At 40.7% G+C, this 23,459-nt stretch overlaps 1 protein-coding gene across 1 annotated transcript; it reads left to right on the top strand.

Moving 5' to 3' along the window:
* Window positions 1–72: 72 nt before the first annotated feature.
* Window positions 73–20,617, top strand: reep3b (receptor accessory protein 3b). Its single transcript, XM_057358097.1, has 8 exons — window positions 73–388; window positions 8,236–8,308; window positions 12,375–12,451; window positions 12,721–12,841; window positions 13,658–13,771; window positions 14,788–14,926; window positions 18,722–18,864; window positions 19,619–20,617. Exons 1-8 carry the CDS (start codon window positions 357–359, stop codon window positions 19,697–19,699), a joined length of 780 nt encoding a protein of 259 aa, XP_057214080.1. The 5' UTR covers window positions 73–356; the 3' UTR covers window positions 19,700–20,617.
* Window positions 20,618–23,459: the final 2,842 nt, after the last annotated feature.

Below are 23,459 nucleotides of genomic sequence, written 5' to 3' on the forward strand. Positions count from 1 at the left end.
TCTTAGCCAATAATATTACAAGAAGGGCGGGTCCCTGGAATCAAATGAATTCTGACGTCACTGACCATCAAAGCGCACCTTACAGTTAACGGCGTCGGCGGTTCAGTCGAGTGCTTGAATATGGGCACAACAAGATTGTCGTTATTTTAACTCACGTTTCCTCTATAGCTTGTTTTATAAGCGCTTGGCGAAATGTTCGCATGTAATAGAGCGTAATGAGCGACCGGAGGCTTTCAGGAGTCCGTGAATATTTGAGGTCGTCAGAAGTTTAGTCAGGTTAGCATAGCAGGTTAGCATCATTCTCCAGCGGCTGTGGCCTCTCTCACTCGACTGGACTCAATCCTGAGGAAATAAACATGGTGTCCTGGATCATATCAAGATCTGTGGCGTGAGTTTCAATTCTCTTTTCTTCCTTTTAGTGGTTCGAAGTAAGGTTTAACTCGATTGTTGCGTTAACGTTAAGGTAGTTAATCCATATGCAGTTCCGATGTAACGTTAACTGTTAGAGAAAGAGGATTGCACACAATTAGGTTTATGACTTCTGTTCTGGTTATTTAATCAAACAATTTAGTTTTTTACATGTGTTTTGTGTAGGATGTGTTTGTGGTGTTTTAATGTGTGTAATCTCGTGCATAAGACTGTTGTCGTTTCACTGTCGGTATTCTTGATATAATTTGTCAGTGGACGTTCCAATGTGATGATTGTGTGTGTGTTTACGCCCTGTACGTTACTGAGGTTTTTACTCGGCTTTTGGGTTAGGTGGAGCTGTCCAAGTCATCTGACTCATATGTTTCTACAGGCCTCGGCATATAGAAACATGTCTCGCATTATCCCTCCGGGAATCCAAAGACAAAGCCTGTCTTACTTCATCTGTTCTTCAGCATTAGTCGTGTCACATCTTTCATACTTTAAATAGACCACACTTGCCTTTAGGCTTGGAAAGATTTTATTGACGCGTTTACCATAGTGCTATTGTGCAAACAGCAGAACGAATATCACTGTGGTTTCTTTTGTAGCATGAAAGAGTTAGAAGAGAGCAAGTGCCAATTACTATAATGATTCTATCGTATTTATGTTGTCATTTTGATGATAAGAGTAACTGATAGTGATACTTGGACCTCTTGCTTTTTGTGTTATCTGCTGCGTGAATGCTTGACGTTTGTGTTTTATTTGACAGAACGGACTCCAGTCTCTCCATATACTTAATGTTTAAACTAGAATTGGCAGTACAGCGTTACCACGAGCACATTCACGTGAAAGTCATATGAATGACTGTTGTTTTTACTCTGTTAATGTTGTCAGTTTGTACTCAAGTGAGTCTGACCTCTGGGAACTGACACACACACAACAGGTTTGTCCACATTTGTTTTGTCAGAATCACTGTCTTGTTTATTGCTCTTTATTGCATTACAGTCCTCGGGCTTATTTTTCTCTGATTGCATAATATATTTAACTTGTATTTGCATATTTCTGCTTTTCTCATGTTTGACTATAGGTGATTTTACAAACTAAGTAAATTATCCTTCTGCAAAACTGGTCCACGCTGTCTGTCCCCTTATATTAATTTCAGTCTGTAAAAGAGGCATTTAATTAGTCTTTTTCAAATATATGAGGGCAAGATTGTATTTTAATTTCTCTTTGGTGAGTGCTGCCGTGCTGATATTCCATTTAACAGTAGAAATGTGAGTGTGATGACACATTTTTTTTTTCAAACAGAGAAAAAATGGAATAAGGCAAAGTAAAATTGAAGACTGAAATGTCTGGTCGCAGTCATAAATGTTGATCGGTCAATGGTCTTACTGCAGTGAACTCTTTACTAAACGGCTTCTTCGCTCACGGTGCTCAGCACAAATGGCTGAATGGTATTTTTATGTTGCATGGCAACGTTCTTTTACATGTCAATGATTAGATCCAGTAACGGAAGGGTGGATTTACTTATCTTCCTTAAAATAAAATTGAAATAAACATTTGTCTTTTAAGAGAAAATAGATTGAATCCAGAGAGCTGAAGCAGATGTGGTTTAGGAGACTCTCAGCATCTGGCTCCGAGCAATAGCCGTTCATCAAAGTGAGCCCGTTTTCTTAGCAGGAAACTCAAAGTTGACCTGAAACGGAGTGTCAAGGCTCGTCTGAAGGTTTTATTGTTTCAGCTGCACACCCTGAGAGCAATACCCCTAAAATATGTTCAAGTCCGCTAGCTGCAGGTCTCGTTTCCTTCAGGGCCCCGCTGGAGGAAGACCGACTCCTTGTTGTCAAAACAATGGAAGGTTGATGTCCAGGACATTTATTTGTTTTGCGTAGGGCCTGTGAAGGCTCTCTGGTGGAAAAGAGCACAGAGAGACTGTGAGGAGAATCAAAAGCCTTTAAAGTATGTGACTTATAAACTCAAAAGTTAATTGCACTGTATGGTTGTATTATAGGTTGGTGGAGCTGGGCGGTGTGACGTACTGTATATGTGACCATAGCAATGGGTCAACTAATATCCAACGTTAAAGAGGAGAAACCTGTTGTTTAACAGAAATAGAATTTAGACCTTTATAGTTGCTATGCAACATCACTCATGCACAAAATCATTTTTTTATTTTGGGCCCTGGATGACAGTTCTATTATTTATTTACTGTACTTAAATATATTTTAATTTTTAGTCATGAACCACATGCGTACAGCGAAGGCTGGCCTAGCACATTCTCTTTTTGTCCATAATTGCATGTATATATGTTTTATTGAACACATTATGTCTAGAGCCAAACATATTTGCATAATCTCAGTGAAATGTATTCGGTTTGCACATAAACAGAATGCTAAATGAGTCAGGAGTAACTTGCATAACAGCAATATCTGAACATGACTCGAGCTGCTGGTCTGGAGGTGATAAGATGGTTTACACGAGAGAGAATAATACAGCATATATGGGTAGGTAGGTAGGTAGGCTCATTTATTCAGTCAATGATGTCTCTGTCTTTAAATTTGTTCTAAAGGCCTCTGTCATGTGTAATACCAAAGCAGACATTCTGTACAAAATAATTTGTTTTTGCTGGTTTCTTGTATTCGGATTCTCTGCTGCTCCACCTCACATGCGTTACATTTTTCATATGGACAGAGAAACACTGTGTGTCTTTATTTGAGGTTTCTTTATTGTCCACATAAAAGAAAGGAATTGTCTGAAAGCGCTGGTGTCCTGTGCCTGCAGTCAGTCGAGCCAACTGTAGCTCCTCGTTAATTGCAACAATATAGATAATAATGGATTTCCTCATATGTCACATTAAAACAATCAGCCAGTGAATGAGAAATATTAGTTATTAAGCACGCAGAGCCACATGAATTAGAGTAAGAGATCTGTAAATTACTGTGCTCCAGGGAGAGTGGGGGGTGCCTGGGAGATGTGTGGAGCTGAACATCATTGTTACAGCTCAGTGCCTCCACTGTTGCTATGGAAACAGGAAAATAAACCGCTGCCGTGCCGAGTTGGATCCTTGGATCAAGAACATGCAAGATCCACCGCACAAATGTTATCATTCTTGTGCACTGAAATACTGAAGTTCTCTTTTGTTCTTTGTGGTCAGTTTTACTATTGCTTAGCATTTAACAAACCCATAAGACTAAATATTGAACTGTAGTGTGTCATCTGTTCCACACACTCAGGCTAGAAAAGAGGTGGTGATACATCAGATCTTTGTGTTTGTAAGGAAGGAGAGGAATGCTGTTACCTTTTTCTGTGTGATCAGAAGGATTTATCATAAAGGAGGGCTTTTGAGCTTTTTTATGGTATATATTTTAGTTTGGCTGACAGTGGTCAACTGCTTGTTTTCTTTTTGCTTTTTAGCAGAACAGAATATATACTAGAAACTTGTGCGAGAGTTCTGGGAGCTGTAAGCAACCACACAGAACACCCTGGAAACAGCACAGCAACACTCTAAAAACCTCTCAAAACTCCTTTGCACCCACAGAGCGATGCCCTGACAACCAGCTTAACTTCGTGAATTTGCATAGTCAAGCATCACTCACTAGGGCCCTTTCCCAAATTATGTTTTATATTTCCCAAATTCTGTGGGGTTTTTTTTGGATTATGTGTTTTCCGTCTTTTACCATACAGTAGTATCGCAATATATCCCACAAACAAGCACCACATGTCGGAGAACTGCCCACGAGGCTATCGGCTCCGACCAAACATTTATTTTGACGGGTCGCCGCAAAGGGTGTTTGACAATAGCTTTCACAAATGAATCAGTGAAATACAAAACCTTCGTGTAGTCGTATAGTGAGACGTGGACGGTGCATCAGGCGTGCAGCAATGCAACCCACCACTCTTTCACTCATAGACATGCAAAACAAGCAGATTGCATAATTATTTAAACTGCATCTGAATATTTCTAACCTTATTTATTCATATTCGTAGCACAATTTTTATTTTGTTAGCTGTTCAGTACTACATTCTGGTTGAGAAATAATACATTTGTCAGATTCCGTGCCATTCTGCGTTATACAGCAAATTCTGTTGTTATGCCTGTGTTCCGTGATGCGGATGGAATGGTGGAATCCATGCATAAAAACGTAGTTTCCTGTATAACGTAAAGAGAGAAATCACTGCTGTTATTGTCACAATATTAGTCTTACAGTATTTAGATGGTTTGAGATCTGCCGTCTCATGAGTTTCTGGGTCACACATTGTCTTTAATTGGCAGTGGGAAACATCACAAACTGTCTCCATTTTTATCTGCACTGCTGAGTCAAGAACGAGACACAAGAGCGCTGTAACCCAGCACACATCAAACACCTCTATAGCCCTCAGGACAGTGGCTTACTGGAGTATACAAGGGAAAACAGCAGCATTATCATCTGGGAAACATCAAGGCCTGTGAAATGTCAAGAAAGTCTGTGCGGCGTGTAGGGATGGGCGATATTATATCGTTTGCGATATACCGGTAGAAATTCCCCACACGATAGGAATTAGTCTTCCCGCGATATAAAGGATAAATTCTAGTTGATGACGTATTTCTTTGTGAGACCCATTCACAGCTCATATGTGAAGCGAAAACGGGTATAGCGGAGGGCGGACGTGAAGCTGAGAAAGAGTTTGCACTAAAAGCTCTAAATCTCGTTTAGGTTACCACTGTAGATGCATCCGAGTTCATGTTTAGTTTCACTTTCGTTTTATTTAATTCGTTTGTTAAGTAGTCGTTGATAGTCATAATGCGTTACACCACAACATTTAGTTTGGCTAAAAGTATTTATTTAAACATTCGTTAGATGTTATGCGCGCGTGCGCAAATAGTTTAATATGATTTCTTGCCTGTTATATGCAGGATGAACGGAGCGTCCCGTGCGCAGCTCGCGCCCACATGTGCTCTCATAGCGACACAGCGCGCACAGCAGTACACATGCGAGTTTGTATTACGTTATTGTAAATACGTTTATGAGCGTATAAAAGCATGGATTATTTCATTAGATTTCTTTTATCCGCATTTTTCTGTTCTCTTTCTGTAGCGCGAGTCATAGACAGATTCAGTGTATGTTGCTGTGAGAAGAGAAGGTTCACACAGTTCAAGAGAGAGTGATTGACAGCGTGATGCGATCGATCGTTTCCACCCAACAATAGAATATATACAGTTTTAGGTATGACATGATGTGTTTATTGAGCTTTAGTTCATTTAACTTTTCTTTACTACAACCTTTTGAAGTCGAATCTCACTATTATATTTTATATTTACAAAAATACTGTAGGTATATTTTAGGAGCTGTTTGATTTGGGGTAAGTTTTACTTTTTGATAATATTTGTTTTTCTGAGGGTCTAGATTACATGCAGCTACTATCACTTGACGCAAAAAACAGCGGTGGATGGCGTTATGGATATATCGTCGACGTCATTTTTATCGTTATCGCAAGAAATACCAGGAATTATCGTGATAGAGTTTTAGGGCCATATCGCCCATCCCTAGCGGCGTGTCGAAATCAATGCTAGCGGCAGTCTTCATCTCAGCAGCATGTCAGAGTTTTCCTCAGGACCCCCAAATTTAAGCATCACATCTGGATTGATTAACTGGTTTTACAGCGTTTGTGCCCTAAACCTGTTTACCTGAATTATTTTTGTGAGTCCAGATGACAAGAGTATTTGTTTCGTTCTTCGTCCACACTAGCATATTCATGTTTTTACCAAAAACTGCTCGTGCATATGTATGTAAAGCTCATCATGAGTCTAATGCGAGACACTTTAGCATGTGTCATTTCTGGCAGGCGTTTATTTACTTTCTGCATCTTTGAAATGTTGCAGCAATGTAAAGGAAGGCACGGAGGTTTTTTAAAGCATGGACTATGAGGTGAGTTATTGCTCTGGGTAACACAAGACTGTTGCAAAAGTGAGTGAAAACGCAGATCAGCAACTTCAAGGAAACATTCTGTTTTTGAAGAATTCTGAATATGTCCAAAACAAATGCGTCACATGATGAAAAATGTTATTGTTTTAATGCTACAATGTGACGACGACACGGCATTTTCAAATTTCTCCACTTTCAGGGCTCTAGACTAACTTTTTGCACTGGTGCGCCTACCTTTTTTTCTTAGGTGCACCAGCACAAAAGTTAGGTGCACCCAAATTTTTGACCGCATCACATTTAACACCGCAGTTTTATCAGTTCACTTTTTTTTAATCGCTGTCCATATAGGCGAAATTGACTTGTAAATGATTAACTAACAATCTGGTCAACATAAAGTTCTTTATTTGAAGCACAATTCTACAAGAAAGGTCACTTACTGAAAAAGTGTTGGTGCTTAAAGTGCTTCACCGAACTGAAATTTAAACTTGAAACATCTGACATAACCTGGGAGGTTGATGGCTCCGTGTCAGAGCATTGCTTATGATTTTCGGGCGGATCAGGCCTTAACTTAACATTATTCACAAAAATCAATCGTTATTTTCATCTTCTCTCATCATCCGCGCTACATCCACTCTGTTTAACTGACGGGCCTATAGGCTCCTCCCCTCTCTGTTTAACTGACGGGCCTATAGGCTCCTCCCCTCTCTGTCTGACTGCAGCTCACGCATTTTCACACTTACACACCAGAGGTTGCGCTAGACTTTTTTATTGTCCGTCATTTTGACTGACAGGCTCGTAAAAAATCTGTCATAATCTATATTACCCGTCTCTATGGTGCAAGGTGGCTTTAGGTGGTAATTAGTATGTTCGTGACGTCATAACGCTGTACTTGCTGTACTTGAGTCTATAAAAATACTGTACAAAACCGTTTGAATAAAACGAAAGTAGGGAAAATGGTTCGGGCACACTTAAAGAATGAGAGCTCCTCCATTATCACTACACAGGGAAACTAACAAACATTACGGACAACAACTAACAAGCAGTGAAGCAAGTTTTACCTCGTTTATCATGTGCATAGTGTCTGGACTTTTGATCATCCCTTGTATGTTTTGCGATCGGATAACTCCCGGTGCTGCAGACGGGGAGCTCTGTCATCTCACGAACACATTGTATAAAAAACTTTGCATGCCGTAGTTTACACAGGACTGGCGGGAAATGTGCATTGATACTCCTTCATTCTTCACCAGCGCGACATCCGACGGGTTTTCCCAGATCGCATCACATATGTCCAGTCAGTAACAATGACAGGTGAAAACACGCACGTCCTTTCGCGAGCACATCACGCTCTAATGAAGGCAAACGGGGAGTTACAAATTGCCCTCATTGTAATCCGTCAAAATGACAGACAGACGGCCTTCAGATTTTTCCGTCACTTGTAAAAAAATCTGTCAATGACAGAGAATTTTCGGTTAACGCGACCTCTGGTACACACACGTACAGGAAAATCGGGGTCACGGCCAATCAGAGGGGGGTCCGCCCTTCACTATCTCAGATTGGTTTAGACCACGATATGGGCCTAATGTGTCTGTTGTTGAATCACAGGGAGACTTTCAGAGTCGCGGAGACTTTTTTCTCCCTCGAATGGCTGGTCGCACCGGTGCGACCTCAGATTTTTTTTAGTCGCACCATTGAGAAATACGGTCGCACTTTGAAAAGCTCAGTTTTGACAAAACCTTGGTCTGGACGGAAGGCCAAGATGAAGAGTGCTGTGTGTTTTCAAACGGTAACGTATTAGTGTGTTCAAGGTGTTCTTTTGGGAAGGAAGAAAGGCAAATCATTTACCTTGTAAACACTGTGAAAGGGAGGGAGTGGCTTTTGAAGAACATGCAGAGTAATCTTCCTTCATTTCTGTCTCTTCACACAGGCTGGTGTTTGGAAACTTGTACCCAGCGTACTACTCCTACAAAGCAGTGAAAACCAAAAACGTCAAAGAATATGTAAGTAAAACGCAGCACATCCATCCACCCACCTGTGTACAATGTTTGTTTATGTGTGGACACTTTATTTTCCAAAGCAACATAAACATATGAACCCCTCCTGAGGTTATGTGCACTGCTCACTATTAATTAGCTCCTTCAGTGAGTTGAACCTACAGATTTTGGGTTACTAGCACACATCTTTAAGTCTCGCCACTCCTTTAAATAGGATGTGAAAAGACTGACATGTCATGTGCAAGTTCAGACATGTTAGTAGAGTGTTTGTGTGTGTGTGACCAGATCAGATGTCATGTTCCCTCTGAACTTGTTTGAAAGAACCCGGCCCTTTAAGAGCTCGTTTAATCAGTGAATCAGTGCTTTTTGAGGTCCAACCTAAATCAATGTCATTTATAATCAATAATAACTCTGAGCAGCGGTGCAGTAAAGCGCTTCATGAAGAGTGTAAACATGCTGTGAGATAAAGAGCCGTGATCTCCCCCTAGAGATTCTTTCATTCTGAAGAGAGTACATTCAGTCATCACTTCTGTTACGCTGTTTTATTTCTGTGAAGTACAGTAGAGACGAGAGTTCTTTATGAGCTGTTGCTGTAAGGAAAAACAATACCTTTGTGTTCCATGGAAAACTAGGAGAGCACACGTGTATGGAACGGCATGAGAGTGAATGAATGCTGTTGATTTTTGTGTAAACTCTCTCTCTGTCTTTTGTCTCTGTTTTAGATGTTTATGTTTAGCTCGTGTCACTGGTTGTACTGGAGATATTTCAGGAGTTTAGTAACTCTAGTCGAGTGTGTTTGTAGCCCTGCTGCATTGCAGGGAGTTGAGTTACTGCTCCACTGAGTCTAATGCTTTTCCATATTCAACTCTATAGAAGATAAAACTACATTCTTATTTATATAACATTTCTATGCATCAGAACCAGATTATTTAATGCAGAATCTCAAAGCTTCAACAAAATATATGATCTTAAACATGAGTCCAGCTAAAGGCTAACGGAAAATAACTTGCCCTGACATATCATATCATAAATTGCTGTTGTTTATATCAAGATTTACACATAACAGTAATGTTTTTTTCTGAATCATTTTTATAAAAGTTACTTATAGTAGGGCTGCTCGATTATGACAAAAAACATAATCACGATTATTTTGGCCAATATTGAGGTCCCGATTATTTAACACGATTACTCATTAACTTTTAAAACAACATAGAAAATAAATAACTTTGCTTTTAAACTGTGAATTCAATTGAAAAATAAATGTAAAGAAAGAGCACAGCTGAACCACTGTAAGGAAGGGGGTGCGCTGTGGATTTATACCACGAGAAAAGAGAGGATCCTTGCAAAATGGAATGTGGCACAATAATCGTTTTACCTCGATTATTTTGTTTTTGTAATTGTTGAAGCCAAAATTGACGATTACAATTAATTTTCGATTAATTGCACAGCCCTAACTTATAGTATGTTTTACTACACAAACCATGCTTCAGATGGTTAAAGATTTAAGAATTTAATCACACTGAAGAATGTTCAAGCTTCTCTTTTCCGTACTGTAAAATTAGATTTATTTTGTGAATATATTATGTTTTAGATGATGTTGGAGTCATATTGCTTGGCAATCAGAAAAACTCACTTTAACTGAGCAGCTCTACACGCACACACACACACACACACACACACACGTGACACTGAATTGAGGTCATGTATGTGATATTTATGCACATGTGTTTACACACTGTAGGGATGTGCTGGTGTTATAGGATTGAATCTCTCTGTCAGCTCAAGGGAAGAGACACTGGCAGTCAGAGATCATGCCGTTTGTTTTTGAATGTTCGAGTGGAAAGTCAATTTTAGTAAACTTAGACTTTTAATGGCGAACCCTTGGAATAAAGAAGAAAGGCTCGATGGACCACAAAAGCCGCCTTTTTAAAGCATGTCATAACCGTTGCTGCGTTGGCTTGCGAATGCAGACGGGTAATTGAGAAACCTGCTTTCAATTCATTTCCAAAATAGGACGGGACAAATGATGCTTTGTGCCGCAGACCTGTTTATAGGCCCAGCCGACCGGAGTCGCTGGTTTGTGTTGGACTTAAAATAAAGTTTAAAGCTTGTGTTTACTTGCATAGACTAGATGCTTTTAGAAACCGCGCTGTGGTTATTCTACTCGCAGTGATAAACATCCCGTGTGTCTGTTTAAAACTGAAAGAAACGTCTTCACAAACACACGCTCAGGAGGAAAGAACATGTCGATTTAGAATCGTCAAACCAGGCAACATAACTCCTGACCCACAGTCAGCGTTCAGCATGCTTGTTTTTCTCCTGAATCAAGATGGAACAAAGACGTCTGGTTTCTGCTTACGTCTCACATACTTCTCTAATGGATTCCTGAAAATTCAAACATGTCATAAATATTGTCTGGTGCATTATGGGAAGAGGTCTTGGATGTGATTGGATGTCTTTTATCGATGCGGTCAGCACAGTGAGATGTTTTTGGTATAGCCTTCTGGAGGATTTCCATTGACGGTCAGCCGTGGCTTTCCTGCGGCGCATTGATCTCTCTCACACCGCTGCAGGTTCACCGGGAGGACACCAATTAAACGTGATGCCGCCTGTCAGGCCGCTAGTAAAGCCTCACCACCGATTCATTTGACTTTGTTCAGCGAGCCTGAAAATATCACCTAATACCTCGGAGAGCTGCGGATCACATGACCGTCTGCTTGGGCTTTTGAAATTGAAATGCTAAGAAGCTGGCTGCGGTCGAGGGAAGAGGACGGTGTGGCATACCAAACAGCTCCTGCTGCAGAGAGAGGCCACACGGAAATTAATGTCACGGCCGTAATGATTTTATGCCACAGCCCACTGTGTTTTCAGCTTCTCTCAGGAGAAGAGGTGTGCTTGGATTTATGTCTGCGTGGAAAGATAAGGCATTCATCCCCGTGAACTGAAAAGAAATGTATGGATTTTATTGAAATATTCATGTGTTTTATGTTTGGGTGAGTGTGACGCATGTGCTGGCCTTCAGCGCTCGCTGGGTTTCACTGAGATACAATGTAGATGATATGAGTGTTTTTATTATGGACCGTATCAAACAATATCATAGCTTATTTTTTTCTGTTTTACTAGGTTTCAAGTATAACACACAGTGATGATGTATTATGATAATGCTCTCTTGAGCTGACATTGGTCAGTCCATTATTTTTTTCTCTCTCAAGCAGCCGATGTCTTGAGTGTCCTACTTTCATGTGTCTTATCACTCAATCTGTCTCTGTCTGCTCATGTAATAAAATGATTTCCATTCATCAGTATTTTACTATTTGTCCATTGGTTCAGTTATTTAAGCAGCGTACAGGCCATTTTAACAGAGACGATAACATTATAATTATCATCAGTCTCGTTTACAAGCCTGTATGTGTGTTGGCATCCTGGTTCACCCCAAAAAATGTGTTTATTTACTCACCATCAGGCCATCCAGTATGTTGTATCATGTAACATTTTTCTTTAGTAGAACAAAAAAGAAGATATTTAGCAGAAAGCGCAGTGCACTGTGATTCATACAATGAAGGTAAACTGGAAGCAGCATTTTGTTTTGAGTTCAGAAAGTAGATATATCCAATACAAAACCAATCCCTACAGCTCCTGGTGACATTCCGACGTCTTGTGAAGTGAATCGATCGTTTCTTGCAAGAAACATTTACAACATGACTAGCGTTAATGCACAGCCTCTGCCAAACGTCGTGAGCACGATCTTGTGATGTTTGTTGGCAGTTTGGAAACCAGCCTCTGATGCATTTAGTGCCACCTACAGAGAGGGAGGGTAAAGCGCACTTCCTGACGCACACGATTTCATTTTTTGTGTGAACTATCCTTGTCAATTTCAAAGAGGCTAGATTGACAAATATACTCATTGCTGTATAAAATGTTCATTTCATAACACAAGAGTAAAGCAGGAACACGCTCTATTGAAATCAATAGCAAAATTCCTGAATATTTAGATTGCATTCATGTGTTCAGTAACATGTCCTGAATCCCTCAGTCATTGATATGACACTGAACTATCCAATATGTTTTTCAGGTGCGATGGATGATGTACTGGATTGTGTTTGCTCTGTACACGGTGGTGGAGACCATCACGGATCTGACTGTATCCTGGTGAGATTGACATTCAGACCCATGATTGAGTCTTTAACACGTTTACACGTGACTCAAGTCAGGTTAAACAAGCAATCCGTTTCACTTGCCCCACACCAGCCCATGTAGAGAAGCAATCAGAGTGTAATGAAATTAAGTTACTGCTTTAATTTGGAGTCGCACATATTAATTTGTTGGAATACAGCTTTAATGAGTGTAATTATATCAGCAGATTAATCGCATATATCCGCGCTCGCTCTCTCCCTCTCTCTGCCTGATCTGATCTGAAGGTTTCCCCTCTATTATGAGATCAAGATAGCGTTGGTGATCTGGCTTCTGTCTCCATACACCAGAGGAGCGAGTGTCATCTACAGAAAAGTCCTCCATCCTCTGCTGACCTCAAGAGAAAGAGTAACTCTATTCTTTACATTTATCATCCTTTACATCAGTGCTTCTCAACCTCTTTCATTTCACTTGAAATTCAATTTATTTGATCAAACAAGGGTAGTCCAGACTTGTTCCGTGTGCCCCTGAAGGTGCAGTGTGTAACTTCTGCATCACTAGCGTCACCAACTGGAATTGCTTGAAATGATAATGAAAAGCCATGATTGTTTTCTGACAGCTTTTTCCTTGTAAAAAAAACTTTATTATAACTTCTTGTTCCATCCTTATTACACGGCGCTCTGGAATACATGGTTCTGATTGGTCAATCACGACATTCATTCCCAGATAACAACTGCTCAAAACTAATAACACCGGGTAACCCAGATCCTTTGACAGGTACAGTTTAATATACAAAAGTCAATATACAGTAAATATGTCCTTTAATAACACACATCATTATATTTACAAATGATTAAACCAAATTGCCTGTTCCTGGCATTTGAACTCTGTGTCTTACCTTAAAACCAAAAGTAAACACGTTTTCCTCGCGCAAGATCTGCATTCGTTAAAAATGAGCTTTGCGTCCGGTCATAATCGCACTGTCTGGGTTTATTTTTGCAATAACAACTGACTGCCTGGACACTATCCCTTAATTATTGGTGCTTTATTACGATTAGGTTTGATTAGTTTTGTTTTTCCTTGTAACCCATCAATTGAGAAGCACTGCCTTTGTAATGCTGTATTAATTTTTCAAATTGTATTTTCATATTTTTTATTTTATAATTGTGCTTCAAAATCAGAAAGCTGTCACACATTATTCTTACTGTCCTGTGATTCTTGAAGGAAATTGACGACTATATAGTCCAGGCGAAGGAACGGAGCTATGAGACCATGGTGAACTTTGGCAAGCAGGGCCTGAGCATCGCTGCTACTGCCGCCGTGACTGCAGCTGTTAAGGCAAGTGTGTGTGTGTGTCTGCGCGTATGTGTCTCTGAGGGTTCATGTCTGTGTGTTTGCAATTGTGTACGTGTGTGTATCTGCTTGTGTGTGTCTGTGTGCGTGTCTGCCTGTGCGTCTGCGTGTGTTCATGTCTGCGTGTATTTGTGCGCGTAGCACAGAGCTGCAGTGAGAGCAACAACTCATGACTTTAAATCACAGGTAAAGGTCACCGTCAACTCGAGGTCATTGGTGTCAGTAGAGCAGTAATACAGATCAGTGATGGACATCCACCGCCGTCTGTGAGAAAATGCTGTGTCTTTGATATGAGAGAATGTTGTTTGTTAGATCTTGTTTAATGTTGATCTGTGTTATTTTTAATCATTGATACTGTATATACTGTATATTTGTGTATAACTGCTGTACAGGAGTACTGCACCAGCTCAGGTAATGTGTCTACAGCATGTGCCCATCACATCATCCTTTAACACTGGATTTGAGTTCCTCACAGTGTTTGCTGATTTTTGTGCACATGGAGTTAAGTTCTCAGTGATGTCATCAATAATGTCATCCTGTCTCAAACACCCTATCCAGAGGAAGTTTATAGTTTCTCCATTGTCCTGTGCTGCACATTCTAAAGCTCCGTTCTGAGTTCTAGACATCTGCCTTTGTAAGCAGTATTTCCAGTATTTATGCTTTCATCGGTTGCAGAAAAGGCAATCCCACAATGCATTGCAAGGAGCTTGGTGAAAAGACTCTCAATTGATAATAAACAGACTACTTTCATAAAGTTTTTGTATTGTGGTTTTATTAGCAGCGTGCTAACTGTAAACTCGTTTGAAATATAGTTTAAATCTATCACTTATGAGTTTGTGTTCGTTAGGACGCTTCTGTTAGGATCACTGGGTTTTCAGACAGAGCTGATATTAGCCGTCCTTTTGCATTCATTCATTCATGCATGTTATCATGATGTGTTTTTAATGTTAGGCTCAGTTCTGTGTGTCGTCAGTGCTGATATGTGTTGTGTCTCTCTACAGGGTCAAGGTGCAATCACAGAGAAGCTGAGGAGCTTCAGCATGCATGATCTTACCCAGATCTCTCAGGGTGACGTCTATCCAGGATACAGCAGCTCCAACCCGGCCAGAAGAGCCATCATGGACCAGCCTGATGGAGCGGGTACACCTCTTACTTCAATTATTAACACATTACTGCTGATTCATCTCTACACAGCTGCCTGAATGATCAGAATTCAAGTCAATTCTATATTTATTTGCCTCATACATTGACAGTTGCTCTGTTTTTGTCTTCACAATCCACCAAATCTCACACAGACTGGGATATCATAGGCATTGAATGCATCAGGACTGTTGTGCATGCAACATTTTTTTACTAGGAGCACTTAGCCCAGAAAATTATAGGAGCGCAAGCTAAAAATGTAGGGGCACACCTTAAATCAGCCTGCAATCCCCCCCCCCCACACGTCTCGTATATTAAATCGTTCGTCCTCAAGAAATCTGTCACAACAAACAGCGACTCGTAGTAATGCGCTCACGTTGTGTGTGTGTGTAAACTTGTCAATGATGACGTGGATTGTGTGCCTCCGTGACAGCAGAAACATCAGTGATGCGATTGACCCGCGCAGTTGACTATCACACTGTAGTTGTGTCCCAGATGACACACTATGCACTTAAACTATGTAGTGTGTGAGTTTTAGAAGGGTAGTATGTATCTATCGTCCCAAATGGAATACTAACCGGAAGTATATCGGTTTCCCAGACGAGAATGCGTGTGAATAAAAATCAACTTGTACATAGTGAATTTAATGTAGTTTTCATGTGTTTTGCCCAGCATTACTTCAGTCATCATCAGATTGAAGCGTAATCACTCTGCAGGAGAGTTTTCTCGAGCAGCGTCTGATAGCCCCGCCTCTCTTCCGCTACGTAAGCGAAACTGCGACAGTTCCACACTTTATATTTTCGGTTGAGAAAGTGCATCATCCAGGTACTTAAAGTGCAATTCTTTTTTCAATGTTCAATGTGAACGCACTACTCACACTATTTATACTACAAAATGGCGTAGAATAGTGCATAAGTGAGAGATTTGGGACGCAGCTAGAAGGTTGTGGCTAGAAGGGATACAGCTACGGCCAGAAGTGATGCAAAATATCGCAATAAATATTAAAATTACAACAAATGGCATTAGTTAACACCTACCCTAACCCTAAACCTAACCTTACAATAAAAAAAAGTAAATAACTGTTGTCAGCATGACCAAAATGATGCGGTATTGAAGTGCACATGCCCAGTGGAGGTAGCTGTAACCCTTCTAGCCCTAACCCACACACAGCCTGCACTGATGGCGGCCTCGCGTTCTACTCGTCTTTCCACATGAAATAACAACTACACGAAATTCCGAATTTGCAGGTCGCACATGTGCGAGTACTTGTAAAAAATGCTCACGCTGTCTCGAAAACTGGTCGCAAAATGCAACCATTTAGTCGCAGTCTGGTGCCCTGCTGCATGTTCACAAGTGTCTTGATGCTTTCTCATCTCTGTACACTGCCTCGTTTCTATGGATTCGGACATGTACGACGCAGGTAATAAGAGCTTTTTTGAGGATGTGAGGATGCTTTTCAGTAGCATAAAACCCCCAGAGGTTTCTAATGATATTTCAAACGTTCGTGGATGGGGATGAATGTTAACGCAGCCATGGCTTCGGAGTAAATGGAATGGATTTGGTATTTGTCTGGAGTGCAGGAGGGTAATAAGCAATAGCTACACGTTTATAGCATGAATGGTCTAGTGGAGCTTTGTGAGAAGATGAAGCAGAGGAAACAAACAGCTCGGCAGCTTCTGAGCTGAATACCTAATGTGACTCTATCTCAGTATGCTAATGCATCCGCCACGCTTGAAATTCTGCCGGCATCCAGGTCATTTCCATCTCGGCTGCGATGAAGCCGTCAGACAGCAGCACATCCTCACTGATCAAACCGTCTGCTAATCACACTTTGATTTTAAAAGGAGTGTTATTCATTCGCTCGTCTCTTATGTACAAAAAGCAGAGGTCAGCATTGATGAATGCCATTAAACGGCTGTGTGCATCTGCTTTTGTTTCTTTCCTCTCATCAATCGTATTCTCTTGTCACTTGTCTTCTCTTATCGCAGGGCAGAGCTGTTTGTCATCTGAAAACCCAGATGAGAATGTGCATTATAGAAATATGGGTTTGAAGTCTTTGATTTGGTTGTCTGAAAGAAGTCTGTGGTTGCTGTGATTCGACTTCCCTAACACAAATCACACACAATACTACTTGAAACATGAACTTAATTACAACTGTTATTGATCTGTTATGATCTCCTAACAGATTTCTCTGGGTTTATATCATGATTTAGGTTGAGCCCTTTATTATTTGTGGTGTACTCAGAAGTGCTTTGTTTGGGATCTGTTAATGGCTTGTAAAAACGCAAATGCTTTTTTTGTTTAGTTACTCAGAACTTCAGGACAGTATGCATTGCATTAAATGTCGTTTCATATAAAACACTTCTCAGTAATAGAAAAGCTATTATATACTATCATCTACAGATGATAACAAAGAGCTTTCGCCCTCCTATTGATCATCTTTCACTTGTTTTTCTGCTCAGACTGCAGAAGACCTAAACATAACACAAGAATAGACCTGGAGAATGAATTCCATACGTTCCCAAATCCCAAGAAAGTTATGTTACGGTAATTGAAAACAGTAGGTGGGTGTGGCTGGCAACAAAGAAAAGTGTTCAGAACAATTGGTTTGTGAATGTGTTCTGCCCCCTTATGGTGAAATGAAGAATTACACAAACAGTACAGGTTCTCTGTTGTGTGCTGCTGTATGACGTTGATAAATGTTTTTTTTTTGATGATGATGATGATGTTATTGTAAGTGATGGAGTGTGGGGTAAATGTGCTCTGGTGGGTTTGGTGTTGGGCGTCCTGGCACCAGCTGGCTCTGCCTAACCCCCAGCGCTGCCCTAGGAGCCCAGAGGAGACTGTGCCAGGAGCGGCCTGAACCCGACAGCTGCTCTCTCCCTCCCTCCCTCTCCCTCTCCTCTCCTCTCCTCCTCCCCTCTCTCTCTCTCTCTCTCCCTCCCTCTCTCTACCTCTCTCTCTCTCTCTCTCTCTCTCTCTCTCTTGCTGCTGGCTCTACTGCTTCTTCCATCTCTCACTCTCTCTTCTCATCCTCTCCCCCTCTCTCCTCTCTCTCTTCTCTTCTCTCCTCCTCTCTGCTCCTCTCCTCTCTACCTCCTCTCTCTCTCTCTCTCTCTTCCTCCTCCCCTCTCTCTCTCTCTCTCCTCTCTCTCTCTCTCCCTCTCTCTCTCTCTCTCTCTCTCTTCTCTCCCTTCTCTCTCTCTCTCTCTCTCTCTCTCTCCCTCCTCCCTCTCTCTCTCTCTCTCTCTCCTCTCTTCTCTCTCTCTCTCTCGTCTCCCTCCTCCTGTCTCTCCCTCTCCCTCTCTCTCTCTCCTCTCCTCTCTCCTCTCTCTCTCTCTCTCTCTCTCTCTCTCTCTCTCTCTCTCTCTGTTCTCTTCTCTCTCTCTTCCTCTCTCTCTCTCTCTCTCTCTCTCTCTCTCTCTCTCTGTCTCCTCCCTCCCTCTCTCCTCTCTCCCTCTCTCTCCTCTCCCTCTCTCTCTCTCTCTCTCCTCTCTCTCTCTCTCTCTCTTCTCTCTCCCTCTCACCCTCTCCCTCCTCCCTCTCGTCTCTCTCTCTCTCTCTCTCTCTCTCTCTCTCTCTCTCTCTCTCTGTCTCCCTCCCTCCCTCTCTCCCTCTCTCCCTCTCTCCCTCTCTCTCTCTCTCTCTCTCTCTCAAGCCTACTGCTTGATATTTGTCTCAGTGTTTTTCACGTGTTAGTGCTGTTTTTATACTTTTATCATTTGCAAACTGTCGCTTTTATTCAGTTCATTGTAGAAAATTGAAGGTTGGTTTTGATTTCTGTTTGTTTTCCAGAGTATTATCAGTATGATGATGATGATAATGACAGGAGTGATGAAGAGGGAAAGTCTGTGTTCTCTGAAGATGAAGCTGTTTCTCAGCACGGCCTCAGACGATCTCAGAGCGTCAGAATTACTCGCTCGAAACTGCGCAGAGATGTGAGTCCAACAAAACACAATCAACACAATCTCACTGAACCTCATGAATGTCAATATTGAGGACTTACGTCACATGATAACTACATTCTCTCTGCACACAACCAGGGTTCTGAGCTTCAGAGTGACACTTTTGCTAAATGACAAATGCAATTACACTACCTACTTTGGTTTATGGAGTGTCTAACAACAAGTTTACATACATACACTGTGTAAAACACTTTCCTTTTCTAATAATAGGCAGTTATCATTACCTCACATCTTGACTGACTCTCAAATGATTCGTTTGGCGATTCATCTGTCTAATTCCCTTCCTTTCTGTCAGCCTACTCTGATCTGATTGATCAGATGGTCTAGTCTGCTATGATTGGTCTACCATGTACAGTGTCACAAATGGAATGTAGGCGTGCATTACACCGAGTGACGCAAATTTGACACGGAACACTTTTTCCCAAGCCAATAACTTTATTTGTTCACTTTCAGCTTTTCAGCTCGGCAGACTGCTGACATTCACACATTTACATTTATTCATTTGGCAGACGCTTTTATCCAAAGCGACTTACAAGTAGGAGAGCATGTAAACATTTTGTCAACACGCTAAACAGAACCGTTAGTTTACAACTAACTGTTCACACACAGCAGCATTACACACTGCGTGAAAAGTCATTTTAAGGACATTGTAATATTTACGCTTTGAAAAACTGATGATAGAAACCTGTTGTCATGGTAACAGTTATGTTTCTTCCATTTATGACAGGCACGTTACGGATCTCTGAAGATCAGAGGGAGGAAACGGACAGCTCTCAACACCATGACTAACTCCAACATGGAGAACTAAAGTGACTACTGACCCGTTTACTTCATCATTGTCTTCATGTTCTTCATTGATGATCTGAGGACACTACACCAGCAGAACTATTTATTATTCACATGTGCGTGTACATATCATGAGCTGAAGAATAGTCAGAGAACACGAGATGGGTGATGGTAGCTTTGTATTGTATGACTCTGAATTTGACATTCAGATTGAGTCTTTTAGTTTCAGTATTTGTTCTCTTTGGATGTGGGTTTTATACTTTACTGTTTTCATGCATCTTTTTTGCTGCCTTTTAGATGGTGTTTTCACTAGGTTTTTACATTTGTAGTTTAGGTTATAAATAGACATTATGATTCTTAAACAGAAAAGACCAAAAGCGTATCTTTTTGTGAAGCAAATACCAAAGACTTGTTGCATTGATTCTTAAGAGGTTGCAATACTTACAGGGTTGTAAAAATCTTTTCTGTCCTCACATGGGTTAAAGGAGAACCATTTGCACATTCTTTAAATCTGATCTCCTTTATTCTAAAATGTTCATGTAAAATCTGCTGTGTGCGTGCGCGCGCGCGCGCGTGTGTGTGTGTGTGTGTACTTGTACGTCTATATTTGTGAGGACCGGTTTGAGTTGTAGACCAGCGGTGTGAGGACAAGGAGAGTAAAGTGAGGACATTTTGGCCGGTCCTCACTTCCAGAGACCCCTTTAAAGGGCTGTTTGAAGGTGAAGACTTGGTTTTAGGGGTTAGGGTCAGGCATGTAGTTCTGATGGTTAGGGTTAGGCTAACGGGCTAGAGATTGCATTGCGTCAATGTATGTCCTCATAAAGATAGATGTGCGTGCGTGTGTGTGTGTGTGTTTGTACGTGATTCTGTACTGATGTCTGGCTGAATGTGGCATTTAAAATCAATGCAGTGATATCAATAAAGCCAGCGTATGGTAGTAGTTTAGCTTTTCTCTGTTTCTTTCTTGCTGTATGAGTTGTTTTATAACTTTATTACTTTGTCCTAAACGGTTTAATAATGAAATGAAATAAGGTGCTAAGTAAATGATAAACTATAGAATCAAATATGTAAGGAATAATTGACGACGGGCCGTTCAATTATCGAAAGTTAATTCGCGTCGTGGCCGTTACACCTCGGGTGTGCATTAACTTTCGATAATTGAACGGACCGGAGTCAATTATTCCGCTTATACCACGGTCACAACACCACAAGACGTTGTTCCGATGTTTTATCTCAAGACATTTGTATGGTATTTGTCCCGGAATGCTCTTTCTGGTAGGACTAATTTCTTACGCATCTCATCTGAAGGCGTTGCTTGAGCTGCATATGCAGTTTTCCGAGAGCGAGAGGAAGACAGACAGTGCACGTGCACACGCGTTTGCTTCACTGAGAGTGAAAAGCAAGTATCTATATTTGATTTGTTTTCGTCGTATTTAACACCCCTGTCGTATAAGAAAAGTATTAAGGGAAAAATGTGACACGGAGGTTTCTGCGCCAGCTGCGGTTCTCGCAGTGGCATAGAAAGCTTCCTGCTGTGTGTTTTAAGTCCCGTTTACCCATTCCACAGACCAATTTAACTTGTTATTTTTGTGCTTCGTATTTTATCTTTAACCCGCTGATTGTGTCATGTAGTTTGCCGTTACCTTTGATATATGCTTTAGTTTTTCGTCTGAACAGTCCTGTACAGTGCTCTCGCCATTGTTGTTCAAATGCTGTCCATAAATAATAGTTATTTCTTCTCAGACAATGGAATTTGCCTGTCACTTTGTCTGTTGTTAGATACGTATTCACTGGTGGACAGTAGGCTACATAAGCGCAGTGACATGGAACTGTAATTCGGTCGACAAATCTGGAACTACTTCATAGGTGTGCGTTTAACCGAAAAATAATGCACACCCGTCGAACGTTCGTCAACCAATCAGAATGAAGCATTCAACAGCCCCGTGGTATAAAAAATAACAACGTACATGTTAAAATAGAAATGGACTGAACTATAAACAATATATTAAAAAATTACATTCAACAGGACGCGAGGTTACTTCGGGTCAATATTATTTAAATCAATGTTATAACCCAGCAAACAATTAAAGTTATTTTCGTCCATATCAAACTGTCTGGCTGCATGTTAATAAAAAAATGTTTAAAAATGCTTTAGATTAGGTTTTAGACAAATTGTGATTTTAAAAAAGTGAGATTTTAATAGATGGTTGGAATATATCATTTTGAGAGAGAAAAACAGACAACAAGCGTCCAGCACAGAACAATGGGCCTCATTCATGAAATTCAAGTAAATTCCGAGTAATTTGCGCGTAAAACCTTCCCGAAAACTTTACTCCGGATTCACAAATACTTCCTAAACGTCAGATTTGATAGTAAAATGTGTCGTTTTGTGTGTCAAACGCCTATGATTTTACAGCTACGCAAACTACGTATCTAGGAATGCTGGAATCCTCTGGACTCCATTCTCTGGTTTGGCTACATTACATCGCATGAATGCATAAGAGACTTATAGGCTATATGCTTACCAAGAAATTAATCAATTAAACTGTGTCCACAAAAGTGTTTTTAGCCAGCTAAAATAGTAATACCTGGTGCTCTTCTGAAAACAGCCAGCTGGTGGCGCTTTAGAGCGCTTTGGAGGCACTGCGCGAGTGCGCGTTATACCGGAAATGCGTTGGTTGCTGATTTAGAATATCCGCAACAGCTAGCGTACTTGTTACCAGTATCTTACTTTGAAGAATGTTACTGAATATGAAAATGCAGTAATAATATAGTGTTTGTCCCGCCTCTTCTCCACTGTGATTGGACGGCTGTGTGAAAAAGGATAGTGACGAGCTCTGCGTTTTACCCAGTTAAAAAGTAAAATATAATGAAAGACAGGGCAAAATAACTCGTGAAATATCATTATGATACACAGTGCATCAAAACGCAGTGTCATCAGTTTGTCTAAAAGAATACAGAACGTTACGTGCGGGTTTACACACTATTTACACGTGTATGGAGCAGGTGGACATTTCTTTCGTACCAACTAACATTTTGAAAATACCAACATTTTCATGAATCTGAAAATTTACGTTAGAATGACTTTACGAAGGATTTACACAAACATGTGCTCTGCTCGTATTTCGTGATTGAGACCCAATGACGTGTGTGTGCGTGTGCGTGCGTGCGCGTGCGTTAGATTTTCTCTCTCGTCTCGGGCAGTGTTGTTACATGTCTCGTCCACTAGAGGACAGACTGTGATGAGTTTCTTCTGTCACGGTCATATGTGTATTATGTCAGGCTCTTTGAGAGATTCAGAATAGTGAGTATGTGTGAATAGACTGAGAGACTGAAGTTCAGTTCATCTTTGATCAGTCATCAACATCTTTACTTGAAGTCAAGAGTCATTATCAGAGTCCGACAGACTTTCAACAACAACAGTGAGAAGAAGTAGAGAAGGCAGAGGTGTTTCACACTTTTTTACTCGTGTCCACTAGAGAGAGCTGCTGTGACGTAATGGGACTGAGGCAGAAGACCCCAAAATAATTCACGACGTACCAATTACCCCTAGAACACCCTTATATTCTTAAAATATATTTTAAAAGATGATCAAACGTCTTCGCAACAAACGAAAATGAATGCGAGCATACTGGACAAAGTACAACATACTAAACCAATTATAGTTTTTTTCATTTGCTAACAAGCGTTTACCAATACTACTTAAAGTACTTTTTCTAAACTCTTAACACAGTAACACACCTACATCACACAATTAACCAAATAGTTCATTTTCTTGCCAA

This window comes from Triplophysa rosa, linkage group LG18 (assembly GCF_024868665.1).
Source record: "Triplophysa rosa linkage group LG18, Trosa_1v2, whole genome shotgun sequence".
Classification (NCBI taxonomy): domain Eukaryota; kingdom Metazoa; phylum Chordata; class Actinopteri; order Cypriniformes; family Nemacheilidae; genus Triplophysa; species Triplophysa rosa.

Bases quoted from the DNA above. Each gene is read 5' to 3' on its own strand.
- reep3b (XM_057358097.1), top strand. From the start codon at position 357: ATGGTGTCCTGGATCATATCAAGATCTGTGGC. The intron at 8,309-12,374 runs GTAAGTAAAACG...TATGTTTTTCAG, and splicing joins CCAAAAACGTCAAAGAATAT to GTGCGATGGATGATGTACTG. The intron at 18,865-19,618 runs GTGAGTCCAACA...CATTTATGACAG, and splicing joins GCTCGAAACTGCGCAGAGAT to GCACGTTACGGATCTCTGAA.